Source organism: Martes martes (assembly GCF_963455335.1).
Source record: "Martes martes genome assembly, chromosome: 13".
NCBI classification, from domain to species: Eukaryota; Metazoa; Chordata; class Mammalia; order Carnivora; family Mustelidae; genus Martes; species Martes martes.
In genome coordinates this window covers 20,190,635-20,206,137 of record NC_137901.1, presented here as the reverse complement: position 1 = coordinate 20,206,137, position 15,503 = coordinate 20,190,635, and the positions used below count along the sequence as shown (strand labels likewise).

The 15,503-nt window shown below is 39.8% G+C and overlaps 1 protein-coding gene across 1 annotated transcript in view; it reads left to right on the top strand.

Moving 5' to 3' along the window:
- The window catches only part of RAB27B (RAB27B, member RAS oncogene family), a 54,978-nt gene extending 41,239 nt beyond the window's left edge, over positions 1-13,739 (top strand). The window contains exons 4-6 of the mRNA XM_080821924.1: positions 5,400-5,503; positions 8,854-8,977; positions 10,491-13,739. Of these exons, the coding sequence (XP_080678050.1) occupies positions 5,400-5,503; positions 8,854-8,977; positions 10,491-10,680 (418 nt within the window). The 3' untranslated portion in view covers positions 10,681-13,739. The remainder of the gene's footprint in view (positions 1-5,399; positions 5,504-8,853; positions 8,978-10,490) is intronic.
- Positions 13,740-15,503: the final 1,764 nt, after the last annotated feature.

Sequence of the window (15,503 nt, the reverse complement as noted above, 5' to 3'; positions counted from 1 at the left end):
ACTTTGTTTCTAGCTACAAACAGCTGAGAAAAACTCTTTTCAAGTGAATGCTGTTATGTGGACTTGAAAAGCAAATGTTGTACAACTCGTCTCCTTGTTCCAAAATAGACATTTATGTAAAGAAATAAAAATAAATTATTTATAGGTAATTAACGATAACTAGCGTTGCGGATTTGGTACGGATTTCAGAAATCGGATCTTCAGCCATCTCTGGAGATCCTTGTTTTGTGTTGTCTTTGTACTTTCTAATGGGGAGAAAAAACCTTCTCTAGAATTTAATGAAAGTGGAAAATTAACATGATTACAAGTACAACCTGGAGAGGGAATTGAAGAAAGGGTGGTAAGACCTTTCCCATTTCTTGCCATTCTTCTGCACAGACTGTCCTGTGTCTCTTGACTGGGTTAATTTTCTAAGATTTGGGTCACGCCATCGCTCTCTGGCTGGAATGTTTTCCTCCTTCCCTACCTTTCCCAATCCTCTCCTTTCATGAGGCCTGGCTCATGGACCACCTCCTCTGTGGGGCCTTTCTAAATGCCCATCTGAAACAAACTCCCTCTTTCTGTGAACTCCTACACCTATCCCACCATCCTTAACCTACTCAGTTAATTATGCACCACCTTGTAAGAAGGCAAATCTTCGGTTTTTGTCTCTAACTATGGTTCTTCGATGCACCTGTGGCCTTACCCTGACAAAATTGTCAGCATTACAGGGACAGAGACCGTGCTCGGTTTTCTAGCATCTTCTCTGGTACGATGTCCAAGGCAAGAGAAGCTCAGTAGACAAGAGGGTTGTTTGTTAGAGTAGAGGTGCTGTTGCATTATTTGATGAAAAGATGTTTCTTTGAGATCCAAGGTTTCAAAGTACTAAAGACCACAAGCTAGTGAAGCTTTACAATATCAGATTAAATAAAAATTGGCAGTAGATTGTCAGAGAAGATGTTTAGAAGGCACATACCTCCAAATTCTGCATCACATGTCTTAGAATGTTTATGCTTGTAAACACTTAAGTTTTTGAAATGCATCCAAAGTGTTCTCGCTTTCAGTGAGTGTAAACGCCAGGAGAGGTGCCGGGCCCTCTCCGTTAGCTCTTTTGACTGTGAATTCCATTTACACACATTCTTCAACACTGCTAGTTCTTCTGAAGTCATTCCTCACAAGAATTTCTGTTCATATGTCAGTTTTGTTGTCACAAAGATGTATGTTTTATAGACCAATTTAATTCATTTTTGAAGAAGTAGTATGAGAAAATGTGGTTCCCATATGTCCTCACACATGATATGTCAGCCTAGCAGGATGGTAGGCTGCTCTGCTCTGCCCCCCTAAGACGGCTGCTCCCCGAGGGAAGTGAGGAAAACTAGGGACAGTCTTGGTAACACTGAGGTTATTCATCCCTTGATAATTTTGCATTCTGTATACATACAAGGTGTAGCCAGGCAACAAGATAAACAGTTTCTCACACCTCAGCCCTGTGCCTAAAAACACCTGGCAGTATAACCCGTATGAGATTATGGTTATTGATAAAAGTGGTATCATGGGAACGAGCTAAAAATTGAACCCTTTACGCAAACCTCAAGGCTACAGGGTACAGCCTTAGTTCCTAGTGAAGGAGAAAGTAATAATGTGACTCTGGGATCTGTTTTTTTGTTTGTTTGTTTTTTGTTTTTTTTTAAATGTGGTCCCAGCTTTTCCCACCCTACTGACTCACTGGACAGAATGAGATTGCTGAGTAAAGCTGGAAATCAATTACCTTTCCTCTGGAGTCACCTTGGGAAGAAGGGGCTAACAAGGGTGCTGGGCAGGATGGTCTAGGATCTGAGCCTGTTCTAGAACAAGAATGTCCTGTCCGTGTTGCTGTGGATGCAGAAATGCTTACCCCGTGAGATCCACACAAGCATGTTTTAAAAATAATGTAGCCCCACTAAGCAGGGTGGCCCTCTTGTACTTCCATGCCTCTCCCCCCCATGGTGACAACGACACTCATCCCATGCTGCGTGTGTTGATTTAGTGTTGTCAGCATTGCACTGCGGTGAAATGTGTGTCAGGCTGTCACCATTAACACAAATTTTTAAAAAGAAATCTTTACCAAGGGAGTATCTTTGGACTCTGTTTTTAAAACCTCCTGTGCCATGACTTGGACCCAGGAAAGTAGGCTGTGGTTGTAGACTTCGGCACGACCTTCAGCACTGCTGTTTGAAAAATTACAGCTTACGTCCATTTAAAGTTATAAATGCTAGCCTTTTCCCCTTCTCCCCCCAGTAAAAAGACCATTAACATAAAAGAAAAACTTTGTCATGTGCAATGGGCAATGAGAGAAGGATAGGACATGGTCTTGTCCTTAAATGAGACACACACACACACACACACACACACACAACCCCCCCCCCAACACACACACACAGACACACACACGCTCTCTTTCTCTCTCTCTCTTTTTGGGAGAGAACAGAGAGCAGTTGGCTTAGCCACACTATAGTAGTTGAGGGGGAGACAATTTTGTGAATACAGCTAGTCCCCAAAGAGAAAGAAAACTTCAGTAATAGCGCTATAATCTCTGTGAGCCTCCAGCAACTGGTAGGTAGGGGCAATTCCACAAGAAAAAAATTGAGTAAAATTATTGATACTTCATAATTATCATGATTAATGCCTTACCAAAGAAATTGAATTTGGAAATAGTCATTAAAATATCTATTCTCTTTGCTTTGGTATTAAAAGAATCATTCCCTACTAAAGTCATTGAAATCTTTAATAATTGTATATCCTTCGCTATTCTTTCTTTTTTCTTTCTCTTAATTTGACAAACATTTTGTGAGCAAATACTATGTTCAGGACCATGAAAATATTCAGGATGACAAATTAGAAACATAACTCCTTTCCTGTTGGAGCTCACCAGTCTAGAGTGGAATTTGAACAGATAACAAACAAATTGCAATAAAGTCTTAGGACAGTGTCAGGAAAACAAAAGGTGAGGGGCAGGTGCACCAGGAGGAGCCTATAACCTGGATGGGGGTGGTAGGAAGGCCTCTTGGGAAAGTGTTATTTCCTCTGAGACTATATATATACTCATACACAATGTATGAGTGAGTGAGTCTTATCCAGGCTAAAGAGGTAGGAGGTAGAGGAAGCATGAAGGCCAGGTTACCCACAGAAAGAACAGCATGTGTGAGAGCCCAGGGGAGAGAGTGAACTTTCTAAGAACTAAGAGAAGATCAGCATGCCTGTGGGTATTCAGGGGATGAAGCTGGATAGACGAGCAAGTGTATTGAAGAGTTCAGTCATTATCTTAAGAGCAGTGCAGCCATGCATCACCATTTAGATGTTTTTAGCAGAGAGTTTATATAGTCAGCAAGAAGGCATCAGTGAAGGGGAGGGTCCCAAGCAAAACTGGAGACAGGAAGCCTGTTAAGACGTCTGTTAAAGATACTCAGATGAAAGAGGGTGGGCTCAAAACTAGAGTAGATGGACAGAAATGAGAAGGTCAGGAGATGCTTGGTGATTGTATACAGCAGGTGAAGGAGAAGCCATGGTCACCCCAATGATGGTGATGCACTGATAGAAAAAGAGATCAGGAGGAGGGGCCAGGTTGGGTTTAAACTCGTGAAGTTAGAGATGCCTCAGTTTCCTCTAACTGGACACAGCATGAAGAACAGGACAAATCTACACCTAGTCATTCAACATATAGGTGACAAGTGAGCCAGAGAAGTAGATGAGATTACTCGGTGAACATACGTAGAGTAAGAATGGGTTGAGAATAGAATGCCAAGGAAACCAAAGAATCCACAAATGGTCTAAAATGGGAGACCAAACATTAGGAACACATTGAGGATAGGAAGTGATAGTCTGTATTTTGAAGTTATGTGCTTTTCTAAAAACCCATTTCCAAATTCACTTCTGTTATCAGCATAACCCAAGCCTTCTCTGGTGCCTGTGTGGGGTCTCTGGTTTTGCCCATTCCTGCCCTTGAGTGGATCTCAGCCCACCTTCAATTTTACTGAAGAGTTTGGGGTGGAGGAGGTTGGAGCAGAGAGAGCAAGTCTTTATGCAACACATGACAGAGTATATTCTGTAAAATCTTCCAGTAGAGATGAATGTTCTTGCTTTCTGTCTCCAACTACTATGTCTCTCTGACCTTGTCTTGCTTCCCTTAATCATCCTCTCCTTCCTCCTTTCTCCAGTGTTTTTCCCTCTTCCTCATGAGACATAGGTGCCAGACTAAAATTCAGCCTTATCCCCAGTGTTTATGAAAGTATCTTCTCACCAATGTTGCTTTTTCCCTGCAAAAGAACCCCAGTTCCAGTTATTAACAAGTTGTGGTTTACTTTTTTAAAAAATTTAATTTAATTTAATTTTGTGTGTGTGTTCCAAAATTCATGTTTACGCACTACACCCAGAGCTCCATGCATTACGTGTCCTCCTTAATACCCACCACCAGGCTCACCCAACCCCTTACCCCCCTCCCCTCCAAAACCCTCAGATTGTTTTTCAGAGTCCATAGTCTCTCATGGTTCATCTCCCCCCCCGCCAATTTCCCCCAACTCCCTTCTCCTCTCCATCTCCCCATGTCCTCTGTATTATTTCTTATGCTCCACAAATAAGCAAAACCATATGATAATTGACTCTCTCTGCTTGACTTATTTCACTCAGCATAATCTCCTCGAGTCCTGTCCATGTTGATACAAAAGTTGGGTATTCATCCTTTCTGATGGGGGCATAATACTCCATTGTATACATGGACCATATCTTCTTTATCCATTCGTCCATTGAAGGGCATCTTGGTTCCTTCCACAGTTTGGCGACTGTGACCATTGCTCACTATGAACATTGGGGTACAGATGGCCCTTTTTTTCACTACATCTATATCTTTGGGGTAAATACCCAGTAGTACAATTGCAGGGTCATAGGGTAGCTCTATTTTTAATTTCTTAAGGAATCTCCACACTGTTTTCCAAAGTTGTGGTTTTCTGCATGTAATCACAGGCATTCATTTTTAGGCTACCAAGGGCTGAGCTTTCTTCTAGGCACAGACAAGGGAGATTGAAGAGTATAAGTTAAAGTCTCCATTTGAAAGTAGCTTCCATTTCAATTATGGACCACAAGAAATCCGTGAACCAACAAGAGAAAGAGTCCAAGGGACTGTGCAAGCCATCATGTGATCGAATGTTACAAACTGTGTGCATAAATGCTCTAGGCCATAAAGCCAGGATGTGATCCTAAGAAAGGTCTACAACCAGATGCCTTTCCCTCACCTTTCAGCCATCTTTCTGCTCACTCTCTAATTCTGTAGGAGAATCCATGGGATGCCATGGGGATTTCACATTTCAAAGGGAAATAGTGTCATATATACTGCCATCGTAATGTCTGTGGGCTAACTTCCAGAACTATCCATTGTGCTTTCTTGGCAGATTCCGGAGCCTCACCACTGCATTTTTCAGAGATGCCATGGGTTTCTTATTAATGTTTGACCTCACCAGTCAACAGAGCTTCTTAAATGTCAGAAACTGGATGAGTAAGTGGGACCAAGTCACTTGCATTGGCCACTTTGGGCCCCAACAGCTCTATTTGCTGCTTTGCCTCCCAACATGGAACCAGATTAGGTTCCACAGATTAACCTTGGGATCCATGAGATTAGCATTTCCTGTGTCACCTTCAAAGTGATGGGCTGCATGTGGCTCACCAAAGGTGGTTTGGCAGGGAACTTTCCTTTGACACTCTTAGAAGAACCCTGCATAGCACCACCTATGCATGTGTGTGTGTGTGTGTGTGTGTGTGTGTGTGTGTGTGTGTATTCAAGGTCTTTATTATTGCAATTGAAAGGCTATTAATTCCACTTATCCAGTAAGTCTTAAAGGACTTGTTACAGCTATGTGGGATGCCACATCTAATCCAGAAAGGAAACAGAGAAAAGCAACAGTGTTTTCTGAGGGGTTCACTGGCTCCAAAAAGTGTACCTTTGCACACGGGTTAACTAATGGATCAATTAATGGATGGGTTAATTGGGTGGGAAACTGCTCCAGAGCAGACCAGCCACATGAAATAAGGTACGGTGTGTTGATCAACTCACACTGAAATTTCACATTTGGGGGGGGGGGTGGGTGGGTGGGAACGTTCAGATGTAAGGAAGACTTGAAATGAAAAATCTACACAATTTAGACATAAGGTAAAAGTAGCCTGATCAGTTATTAAAGACAGATTGATAGTAGTATTTGGAAAGTGGTATTTGATTCTTCCTTTCCAAAAATTGATGTAGCACTAAAGGAAATATTTCATTTGCATTTTTATTACAAATAAGAATTTTAATCCTAATGGGATATATAAGCAATCCTCTGGACTGGTGATGGTTTGTCATTTCTAGATTTGTTGGGGCTATCTGTGGCTAGAGGGTTATTTTTCTTTTAAATATTGGGGTACCTGGGTGGCTCAGTCAGTTGGACATCTGACTCTTGATTTCAACTCAGGTCATAAGCTCGGGGTCGTGGGATTGAGCCCCGAGTCAGGCTCCTTGCTCAGTGGAGAGTCTGCTTAAGATTCTCTCTCCTTCTGCCCCTCCCCCCAAATAAATAAATCTTAAAAAACAAAACAAAACAAAACACTGGATCATGTTTCTCCCCTGCTCAAAGTCCCTCTGGGACCTCCCAACTCACTTGGAATGAAATCCAGAATCCTTCACTCTGCCATAAGGCCTTGGTGATCAGGACTTAGATTCCTGTGTAATTTACTCTTATTCTGTCCCAGCTCGCTGGCCTCCCGCCAAACGTCTCTCCTGCTGCTCCCAGGACAAAAAGCACATTCCATACTTTGTGGCTTTTGTACTTTCCAACTTTCTCTGGCTTGATGTCTCTTCTCCCATTTATGGAGTGTGATAGTTCTCTCATCTCCTTCCAGGGTTTGTTCAAACTTTATCTCTTGGAAGAAGCCTTCCCTGGCCACCCGTCTAAACCAGTATGCTTCAGGGCACCTGGGCAGCTCAGTTGGTTAAGCATCAGCCTTGGGCTCAGGTCCTGATCCTGGGTCCTGGGTTCGAGTCCCACATCGGGCTCAGTGGGGAGTCTACTTCTCCGTCTCCCTCTTCCCCTGCCCCCTGCTCGTGCTCTCTCTTAAATAAATAAATAAAATCTTCAAAAAAATAAGTAAATTAGTATGTTTTGCTACTTTATGTCTCCTCAGTACACTTTATGTTCTCTTTTGTCATGCCACGATGTGACATCATATTACGTATTTCTCTGTTTACTTGTCCTTTTGACTCTCTGCCACTAGAATGTGAGCTCTATGAAAGTGCAGACTTTGTTGGCTTTGTTCCATTGCAGTAACCCCAAGCTGGGATTAGTGTCTGGCACAGAATATTCCAAAAATATGCATTTCTATTATATATTATTTATAATAAATACCTATACTGCTTTCAACATGAGTTCAGTAATATGGTTGCTACCATGGGGACAAATACCAACAAATTCTGACTTCCCTCATTGCTTCTCCAACTGAGTGTTTATCCTTGGATTTGTCTCTATTTCCTTTTATTATTGTATTTCTTTCTCTAAATTTTGGTGGTATTATTAGATTCTGAGGAGATAAAGAGATAATAGGACTATTAGATTCTTTCAGAGAATGACTTGTTCATCCTTTTACAAGGTATATAAAATTCTTCCTTATTAAAAAAAAAATCCAGAAGGATACTACTGGGATTTAAGATAATTAATTGGCATGTCTCATGACACTTTAACTCTTAACACCCAGATAATCAGTGTTATAGGTAAGCCTTGTCTTCCTCCTCATCAGAGTTGCATACAGCATACCTTGAGAGAGAAATTAAAGTAATCCTCATAACTTCAGAAACGTAGGTTCACAGATTTCTTAGCATTTCTTTCCTTCCTTCCTTGTTCCCTCCCTCCCTCAACCCTTCTTCAATCCTTCCTTCTTTTCTTCCCTCCTTCCCATTCTCCCTCCCTCTTTCTTCTCTCTTTTGCACAGTGCGTCCTGGAGAACAGGAAAAACAAGCCATGTGTCTTAAAATTGTTTCTACATGAGGGACGCCTGGATGGCTCAGTTGCTAAACATTTGCCTTCAGCTCAGGTCATGATCCCAGGGCCCTGGGATCAAGCCTAGCATTGGGCTCCCTGCTCGGTGGGAGGCCTGCTTCTCCTTCTCCCACTCCCCCTGCTTGTGTTCCCTCTCTAGCTTCTCTCTCTCTCTCTCTCTCTGTCAAAAAAATAAGTAAATAATCTTTTTTTTTTAAAAAATGGTTTCTCCATGCATTTGTGGTGGTTCAGAAATGTTCTGTTCTAATAGATCATGACCTTGGACTTTAGGAGATAGAAATGTAGCTGCCTAGGGGTGCCTGGATGTCAGTCAGTTTAGCATCTGACTCTTGATCTCAGCTCAGGTCTTTATCTCAGGTTCATGAGTTCAAGCCCTGCACTGGGCTCTGTGTTGGGTGTGGAGCCCACTTTAAAAAAGAAAAAGTAGCAGCCTCTTAGAGGAAAGAGCGGACTTACACACTTAAAATTCCTGTTCTATTACCTCTACTTATATCTGAAGAACAAAGAGTCTAAAGCAGTATGTCCATCTTGGAGAACATTTCCCCAGGTATACAAGGGCACTGATAAGTGATCATAGGTGGTTCATAGCCGTCATTATGCATATTCACAATCTGCAACTTTTGAGGCGTCATCTTCGTTCATTTTATAGACAGGGAAGCTGCAGTTGAGTGAAGTGAAGTAGCTTGGCTAATATGATCTAACTAGCAAGCAGCCAAGTGGAATTTGAAGTAGGAAAAAAAGAAAAGGATTTCAGAGTACGAGCAATCATTTGACATTACTTGTTTATAACTAATGTGCTGGGTCCGTCTGCTTTCTTCCTAAGGCCAACTGCAAGCAAACGCTTATTGTGAAAATCCAGATATAGTATTAATTGGCAACAAAGCAGACCTCCCAGACCAGAGGGAAGTCAATGAAAGGCAAGCCCGGGAGCTGGCTGACAAATACGGGTAAGTCATTGACACAGACGTGTCATCTGACCTTGCCCGCGGCTGCTTAGTAATGGAGCAGGAACATGAGGTTGATACTGGGAGGAATCCCCTTGAATCAGTAATAGCCCGTGAATGAAAAAGATCTTTCAGGGGAATGTATGTGATCTTTCAAATCAAGTCCTTGCTAGTCATAGCAGCTAACATTGGCTGGATTACTTAGTATGTGCTAATAACTGTCCCTAGACTTTAACTCATTTAACCCCTCGTAAGCATACATAGGGGATCTAGAATCATCCCATTTTATATATGAAGAATTGAGGCATAGAAGGATTACGTAACTGATGGAAGGCCAGGTAGCTAATAAGTAGCAGAGCTTGAATTCAACCCAGGCAGTCTGAGATCAGAGCTCATGATCTTCAACACGATAGTCTACTGCCTTCCCACACTAATGGCTCTAAAACTCTAAGAAATAAAACCTGACCAGGACATAATATTGTAGTCCTTATCCGAGCTGAGCCTAAATGGCAGATAAAAAAAAGAATTAACACCCCCCTACAATGATAAGTTGACTTCCAACACAGTCTTTACATTTTTGGGGTTTTTTTTTTTTTTAAGATTTTATTTATTTGAGGGAGAGAGAATGAGAGAGAGAGAGAGAGAGAGCTTAAGAGTGGGAAGGGTCAGCGGGAGAAGCAGACTCCCCGATGAGCAGGGAGCCCGATGTGGGACTTGATCCTGGGACTCTGGGATCATGACCTGAGCCAAAGGCAGTTGCTTAACCAACTGAGCCACCCAGGCACCTCCCAGACTTTATTTTTTTTTTTTTTTAAGATTTTATTTACTTATTTGACAGAGAGAGAGATCACAAGTAGGCAGAGAGGCGGGCAGAGAGAGAAGAGAAGGCAGGCTCCCTGCTGAGCAGAGAACCCGATGGGGGGTTTGATCCCAGGACCCTGAGATCATGACCTGAGCCAAAGGCAGATGCTTAACCATCTGAGTAACCCAGGCACCCCCCCAACTTTAAATTTAAAGCAGTTTCATCATACCTGCCAATTTTTTACTAAAGAATTTTCCATGAGAGCTTTAAAAACGTGTAACTTTTGATTCCATATAAATACAGACTATTTATTTACATGCATCTCCTATTCGGGGCCTGCTTAATTTACAAGTCAAATTTCCAGATAATTGATTAGAAGGGAACCAATATCTTAATGGTAAGATTTATCCCTAGTTTAGGTATTTCTACCCTCTTAATTATTTTGTGAAATGGTGATGATGCCCTAGCTTCAAATTCCCAAGTACCTCCTATTTCCTTGTCCATAAAATTGTTATACCCATAGGAGAAAGCAGCCCATCAATTTTTACTCACTGAGAGAAAACAAGACGCTTTCCAACTCAGTGGGCAAAACCATGATTATTTCACCGTCTCTCAGCCAGCCATGTTTTTGCCTGTGCTCCTCATTTGTACATCTGGTTGTGTCTTTTCTGATTTCTTCCTCTCAAAAATAATGTGTCACCTCTTCAATGCAAGTATACCATATTTTGAAACGAGTGCTGCAACTGGCCAGAATGTGGAGAAAGCTGTGGAAACCCTTCTGGACTTAATCATGAAGCGAATGGAACAGTGTGTAGAGAAGACGCAAGTCCCCGACACAGTCAATGGCGGAGACTCTGGAAAGCTAGATGGCGAGAAACCAGCAGAGAAGAAGTGCGGCTGCTAGACACTTCGTAGGAACTGATCATCAAAAACCCCACCCAAATATTACTTCCAAAAAACAGTGACAAACCACAGAATTGTTTTTGAGTAGACCATGCATAATGGCATGTCTTTCTTTTTCTGCCAGAAAAATCTATTTTAAGAAACCAGAATAGTCAACAGTGTTCAAAAGAATTGGCCAGTTGTCTCTGAGGCACCCTCCAAACAAGATCAGAGATTTCCTAATGTGCTCTCATGGTCATGGATGCACAATTTTGGATTTTTGTTTTTTTTGTTTTTGTTTTTGTTTTTGTGAAGAAGATGAGTACATAAGAAAGTATTCAAGATGGTATCAGTGAGTTTTAAATCACAACAAAAATGACCATGTCATATGGGGGAAAGGAATAGGCCACTAAAGAGAGAATATAGAAAGACGATTTTTTTTTTTTTAAAGATTGGATTTACTTCTTATGTAGAATTTGATTTGTACTTTTAGTTTTGCATTCGTGGAACATATCAGCTAAAAATAGGTATACAATGAAGAATTCTAAATGGATCGTTAATAATGACATTACCATGTCCATCCAACAAGCTGTCCTAGGGTGACTCAAGCACTGGTAAGGTTATGAGACTGTAGATCAGACTTCTGTTAAAATGTGGGAGATTGTGTATTAATGTCATTTTTCTATTCTTAATAAATGGCTGATAGACAAGAACAGGACTGGGAATGACAAAGTGCAAGAGAAATGGCCTAAGAGAAAAAGGAAAGTATGAAAATATGGCATTTGGACAAATGAAATTAAATGTGTCTGTTACAGAAGTCTGGAAGAATCATTTAGCCAAATTTCCCTCAAGCTAATTAGAAGCTTGACATTATCAGTTGGGATTAAGAGAATCTCCAGAGGTTTCCCTTTCCAACAAAATTTTGGAAATCGGTTCAGTGTTCAGTTTCACATTTCATTTTTCTTAGTAAATGGTCCCAAGGGGAAGTTAAAGATTGTCATTTATTAAATATGTCTTTAAAAATGCAGTCGAGGAAAACTATTTAGCCTTAATTGTTTTTAGATAAAATATGTTGGTGATATGAAAACAAAAGTGACAAATAATTGTGGGTTTCTTTTTAATTTACAAAAGCACTGGAAACTCTAAATCACACTTCTACTCCCCACACCCACCCTGACTTTTGAATCAACTGCAAAAATTATAGGTGTGTCACTTTGTAGATCAACAACTTCAGGATGATGGGTTGATTTTATGGTTGCTCTTGAGTTTTCATGTCATTCGTCACATAAAAATTAAAGATACCTCATGCCATATTACAATATATTTCACATTTGTTTTCATCTGCCTGAGGCAGAATACCCACATGGGAACTATATTTGGGGACAGAGCAGGAGTGGAGCTGTATCTTTTCTCCAAGCTTTATTTTTTTCATATAAAACTGCCTTTTCTTTTTAAAAATCATTACAAAAGGGTTTTCCATTGGCTGGTTCTTATTACAGTGCCTAAACTGAAATTACATTTTTTTTTATTTTTGTTTTTGATAAGCATAAGCAACTCCTATTAAATTGTTCTTTAAATGTTTCTGTTTCATCATTAACAAAGGCATCATGCTTCAATTTCTCTTTTTATCATGACTATATAATTTTGATAAGATGGTACTTCTTTCTATGAAATTTTGCCAATTAAACTTCATTTTTCCATACTCTGGGCATATTTTTAAATTATAAACATTAGAAAACCAAAACCCAAGCCCCCTTTCTCCTTACCCTTGAACCTCTCTGTGCAGTCTACATCTGGTATAGAGTTCATATTAGGAACACAGATCCAAGGGATTGTCTACAGTGTTCTTCCAAAATTCTCAGTGTGAACTGCTCAGTTCCTCTGACTTCGGAAGCATGATGCCAGCTTCTAAGTTCCATCGTGCTTGGGTGTTCCCTCCAATGCTGTTTTTCTCTGTGATGTGCTTCATGACCTCAGTGCCTGAGCCATGAGGATAAAAAGCTTTCAGCTAACACCTGAGATGTTTTGACTGAAAGAAAAGTGAGCAGAAACACTCTAATCAATGCTGTGGCAAAATATGGTAAACTTCTATGGCTATTTTATCAACTTGCCTTTGGATTCAAATTGTGATGTCTCTGGCATTCCCATGATAGGGAATGCTGAGCCTTTATGAAATCCTGAAGGTATTCTATTTTGGATTTTTTTGTTTCTGCTCTTTTTCTGACTGACTGACTGACTTTTGCCAAGATTCTGTCATTGCTAGTTATTTGACAAGCATTTATTTCAGGGTCTATTTTAAGATCGTTATTTGATAGCCGTAGCATGAAGCAGAGAGTGATGATGCCTTTAATTATAGAATTCTGCCTATAAAAATAACAATTATTGGACAACAATCTTAAGAGGCATGAAATTTTAAAAAGACAAGAAAACTAATTTAAAGTTGTATTCTACTAATAAATAAATACTTGATCTGAGAAAATATTTTCTCTGTCAAGTTTGACATCTGATCCCAAATTCTATGTCACTATTACAGGAAATTCCTTTACTTATTATTACAGAATTAATTATTATGTAGAATTCATATTACAGTTTCAAATTGAGTTAGGAACATGAAGTATACAGACAGCTTTAAAGAATGGCATACCTCCTTCAGTCCAAAACAGCATGCATTTTTAGCCAAGATGTATCCTGTTATTTGTTATCTCCCAAATGGTTTGGTAAACTATATTGTATTGGGGGGAAATATTTAAAATGTACATGAAATTCCTCTCTGATATAGAAATCATTTCTGGAGTGCTTACACTAGTTTGATGTTTACATTGCTCTAACACAGTGCCTCGAATACCTCTATGACCAAATTTGTCTCCAGCCACACAGCTCATTTCCTATTATATCCTATTTGAGGAAGGCCTCACCGAGAAACTAATGCAGCTAAAGGCGCTCTGATATCTTCAGCAAGGGGACAGGATGTTATTAGAATCTGGAGATAATTACCACCATCTCCTGGTCTCCTAAGCCTCTCACGGAATGGAAGTGGGCATTGCTTGAAACTCAACTGTGAGTGGGCACGAGGTTACCTTTTGACACAAAAAAAGAAAAATCCTTTGAAAAATGTACCAAAAAATAGTTGAGAAAACATGTTTGTCTTGGTATGACAAGGGTCACAAGTCACGAATTGGCAGAGAAAATGCTAAATGGTAGGAACTGAGCTTGTGGGTCTCTACCTAAGTTTTAGAATTCTTGCAAGTCACCACTCGAGTTGATTTGCTGTCATTTCCATAGTATCAGCTACACGCTGCAAAAAACCCCAAATCAGCATTTTCTGAAGTAAATATTTCATCTGTTGTTTTTCACCAGAAGGGCCATTCAATGTATCAGTAAGTGTCTTTGTTATGCTTTCTAGCATACGTTATGCTCTGCCAACCTGTACAGGTAAAATGAACTGGGCAAGAGTTTTCATCAGACCTTTCTTATCTCCTTTGTAAGAGAGAAGCTTGATGATAGAGAAGTACACGACTATATTAAACAATAAATTATTACAGCCAAAATATTCTATAAACTGTAAATTGAATTGCCTGGAAATCAACAAGTTTGATGAAGCTCATATTTAAACTCCTCAGCTAGAAAGAGAAGCAATATGTGTAATGGTGAATAGGTCTACTGGAAACCCAGAACCAGTGTCCGTGACACAAGATTTTTCACTGTTCTGTATCTCTGTTCGCTTTAAAAGAAGGGTACATATGCTTTCCTCAGTGTGTACAATACTAAAACATTGAGGGAAAATTCTCCTCGACAAAGAGTCTTGGAGTCATAATCTCAAACTTAAACTAAAGAGATAATATTGAAGTTTCAGTTTTCCTAAGATATTAACTCTTCAAAAGAGAGATCTGAGAGCTGATGTTAGCCAAAGGGAGGGAAAAGTTGTCTTTCACTCTATACCACCAAGCTTTAAAGCATTAAAAAAAAAAAAAAAAAAAGGCTAGTGTATGTGAATATTTTAGGGAAAATTTTATGATCTCTAAAGATGTCAAGATGCTGTCTATATCTGAAAAAGCTGTCTGAGAATTCACCAAAAACTCTGTTTTCTTCTTGCTTTTTGACCAATATGATATAAACTAATTTCTGGGGAGAGTGCAGAGTTCTTAAACATGGCAAGTAGAAATAGAGTATTATCTGAGATGAATGTTGTTTCAATGCTTTATAAACCCATGAAGATATTTGTCTCATAAGGTAGGACTGATAAAAATCATTGTTACAAATCTAGGGAATTTTAGGAATTTATTGCCTTGGAATTACTGGGTGGAGATCTGACCATGATGACATTGTTGAGGAACAACTATAAAGAGAGGTTAGAGTTCAATGTTGTCTGAATAGTGTTCTTAAATAGTGCAGACACAGAGAAGACCTTTGAGTCTGATTTTTAGGTAGACAATGAAAAAGAATTAGTAACCAGAGGAGTTTTTGTACCTCGGTCCAAGGCAAACTTTTATCTGTCATTTTAATCTATCAAGTGGAAGTTTATGCCCTTAGAACTAAGCTAATAAACACATTTAAATACCAAGTATTTGATTAGTGGCATCAAAATGTGGGAAATTTGAAACATGTTGTTTGCTCTATTTGAATTTAATTTTCTCATAAATTGCTCTTTGATTAATTTTTCAAGGAGCAGAATCACAGAGATGCTTCTCTACACATCTCCTTTTACCAAACAGTGTGTTGGTTGAGATATTTTCTAGCTTCCCATAGAGAAAGAACAAAAAACAGGCAAAAACATTAGCAACAAAATAGTGGGGTTATTTAAGAGGGTGTCAGCTTTTGAAGGAAAAAATATACAAAGGAATCATC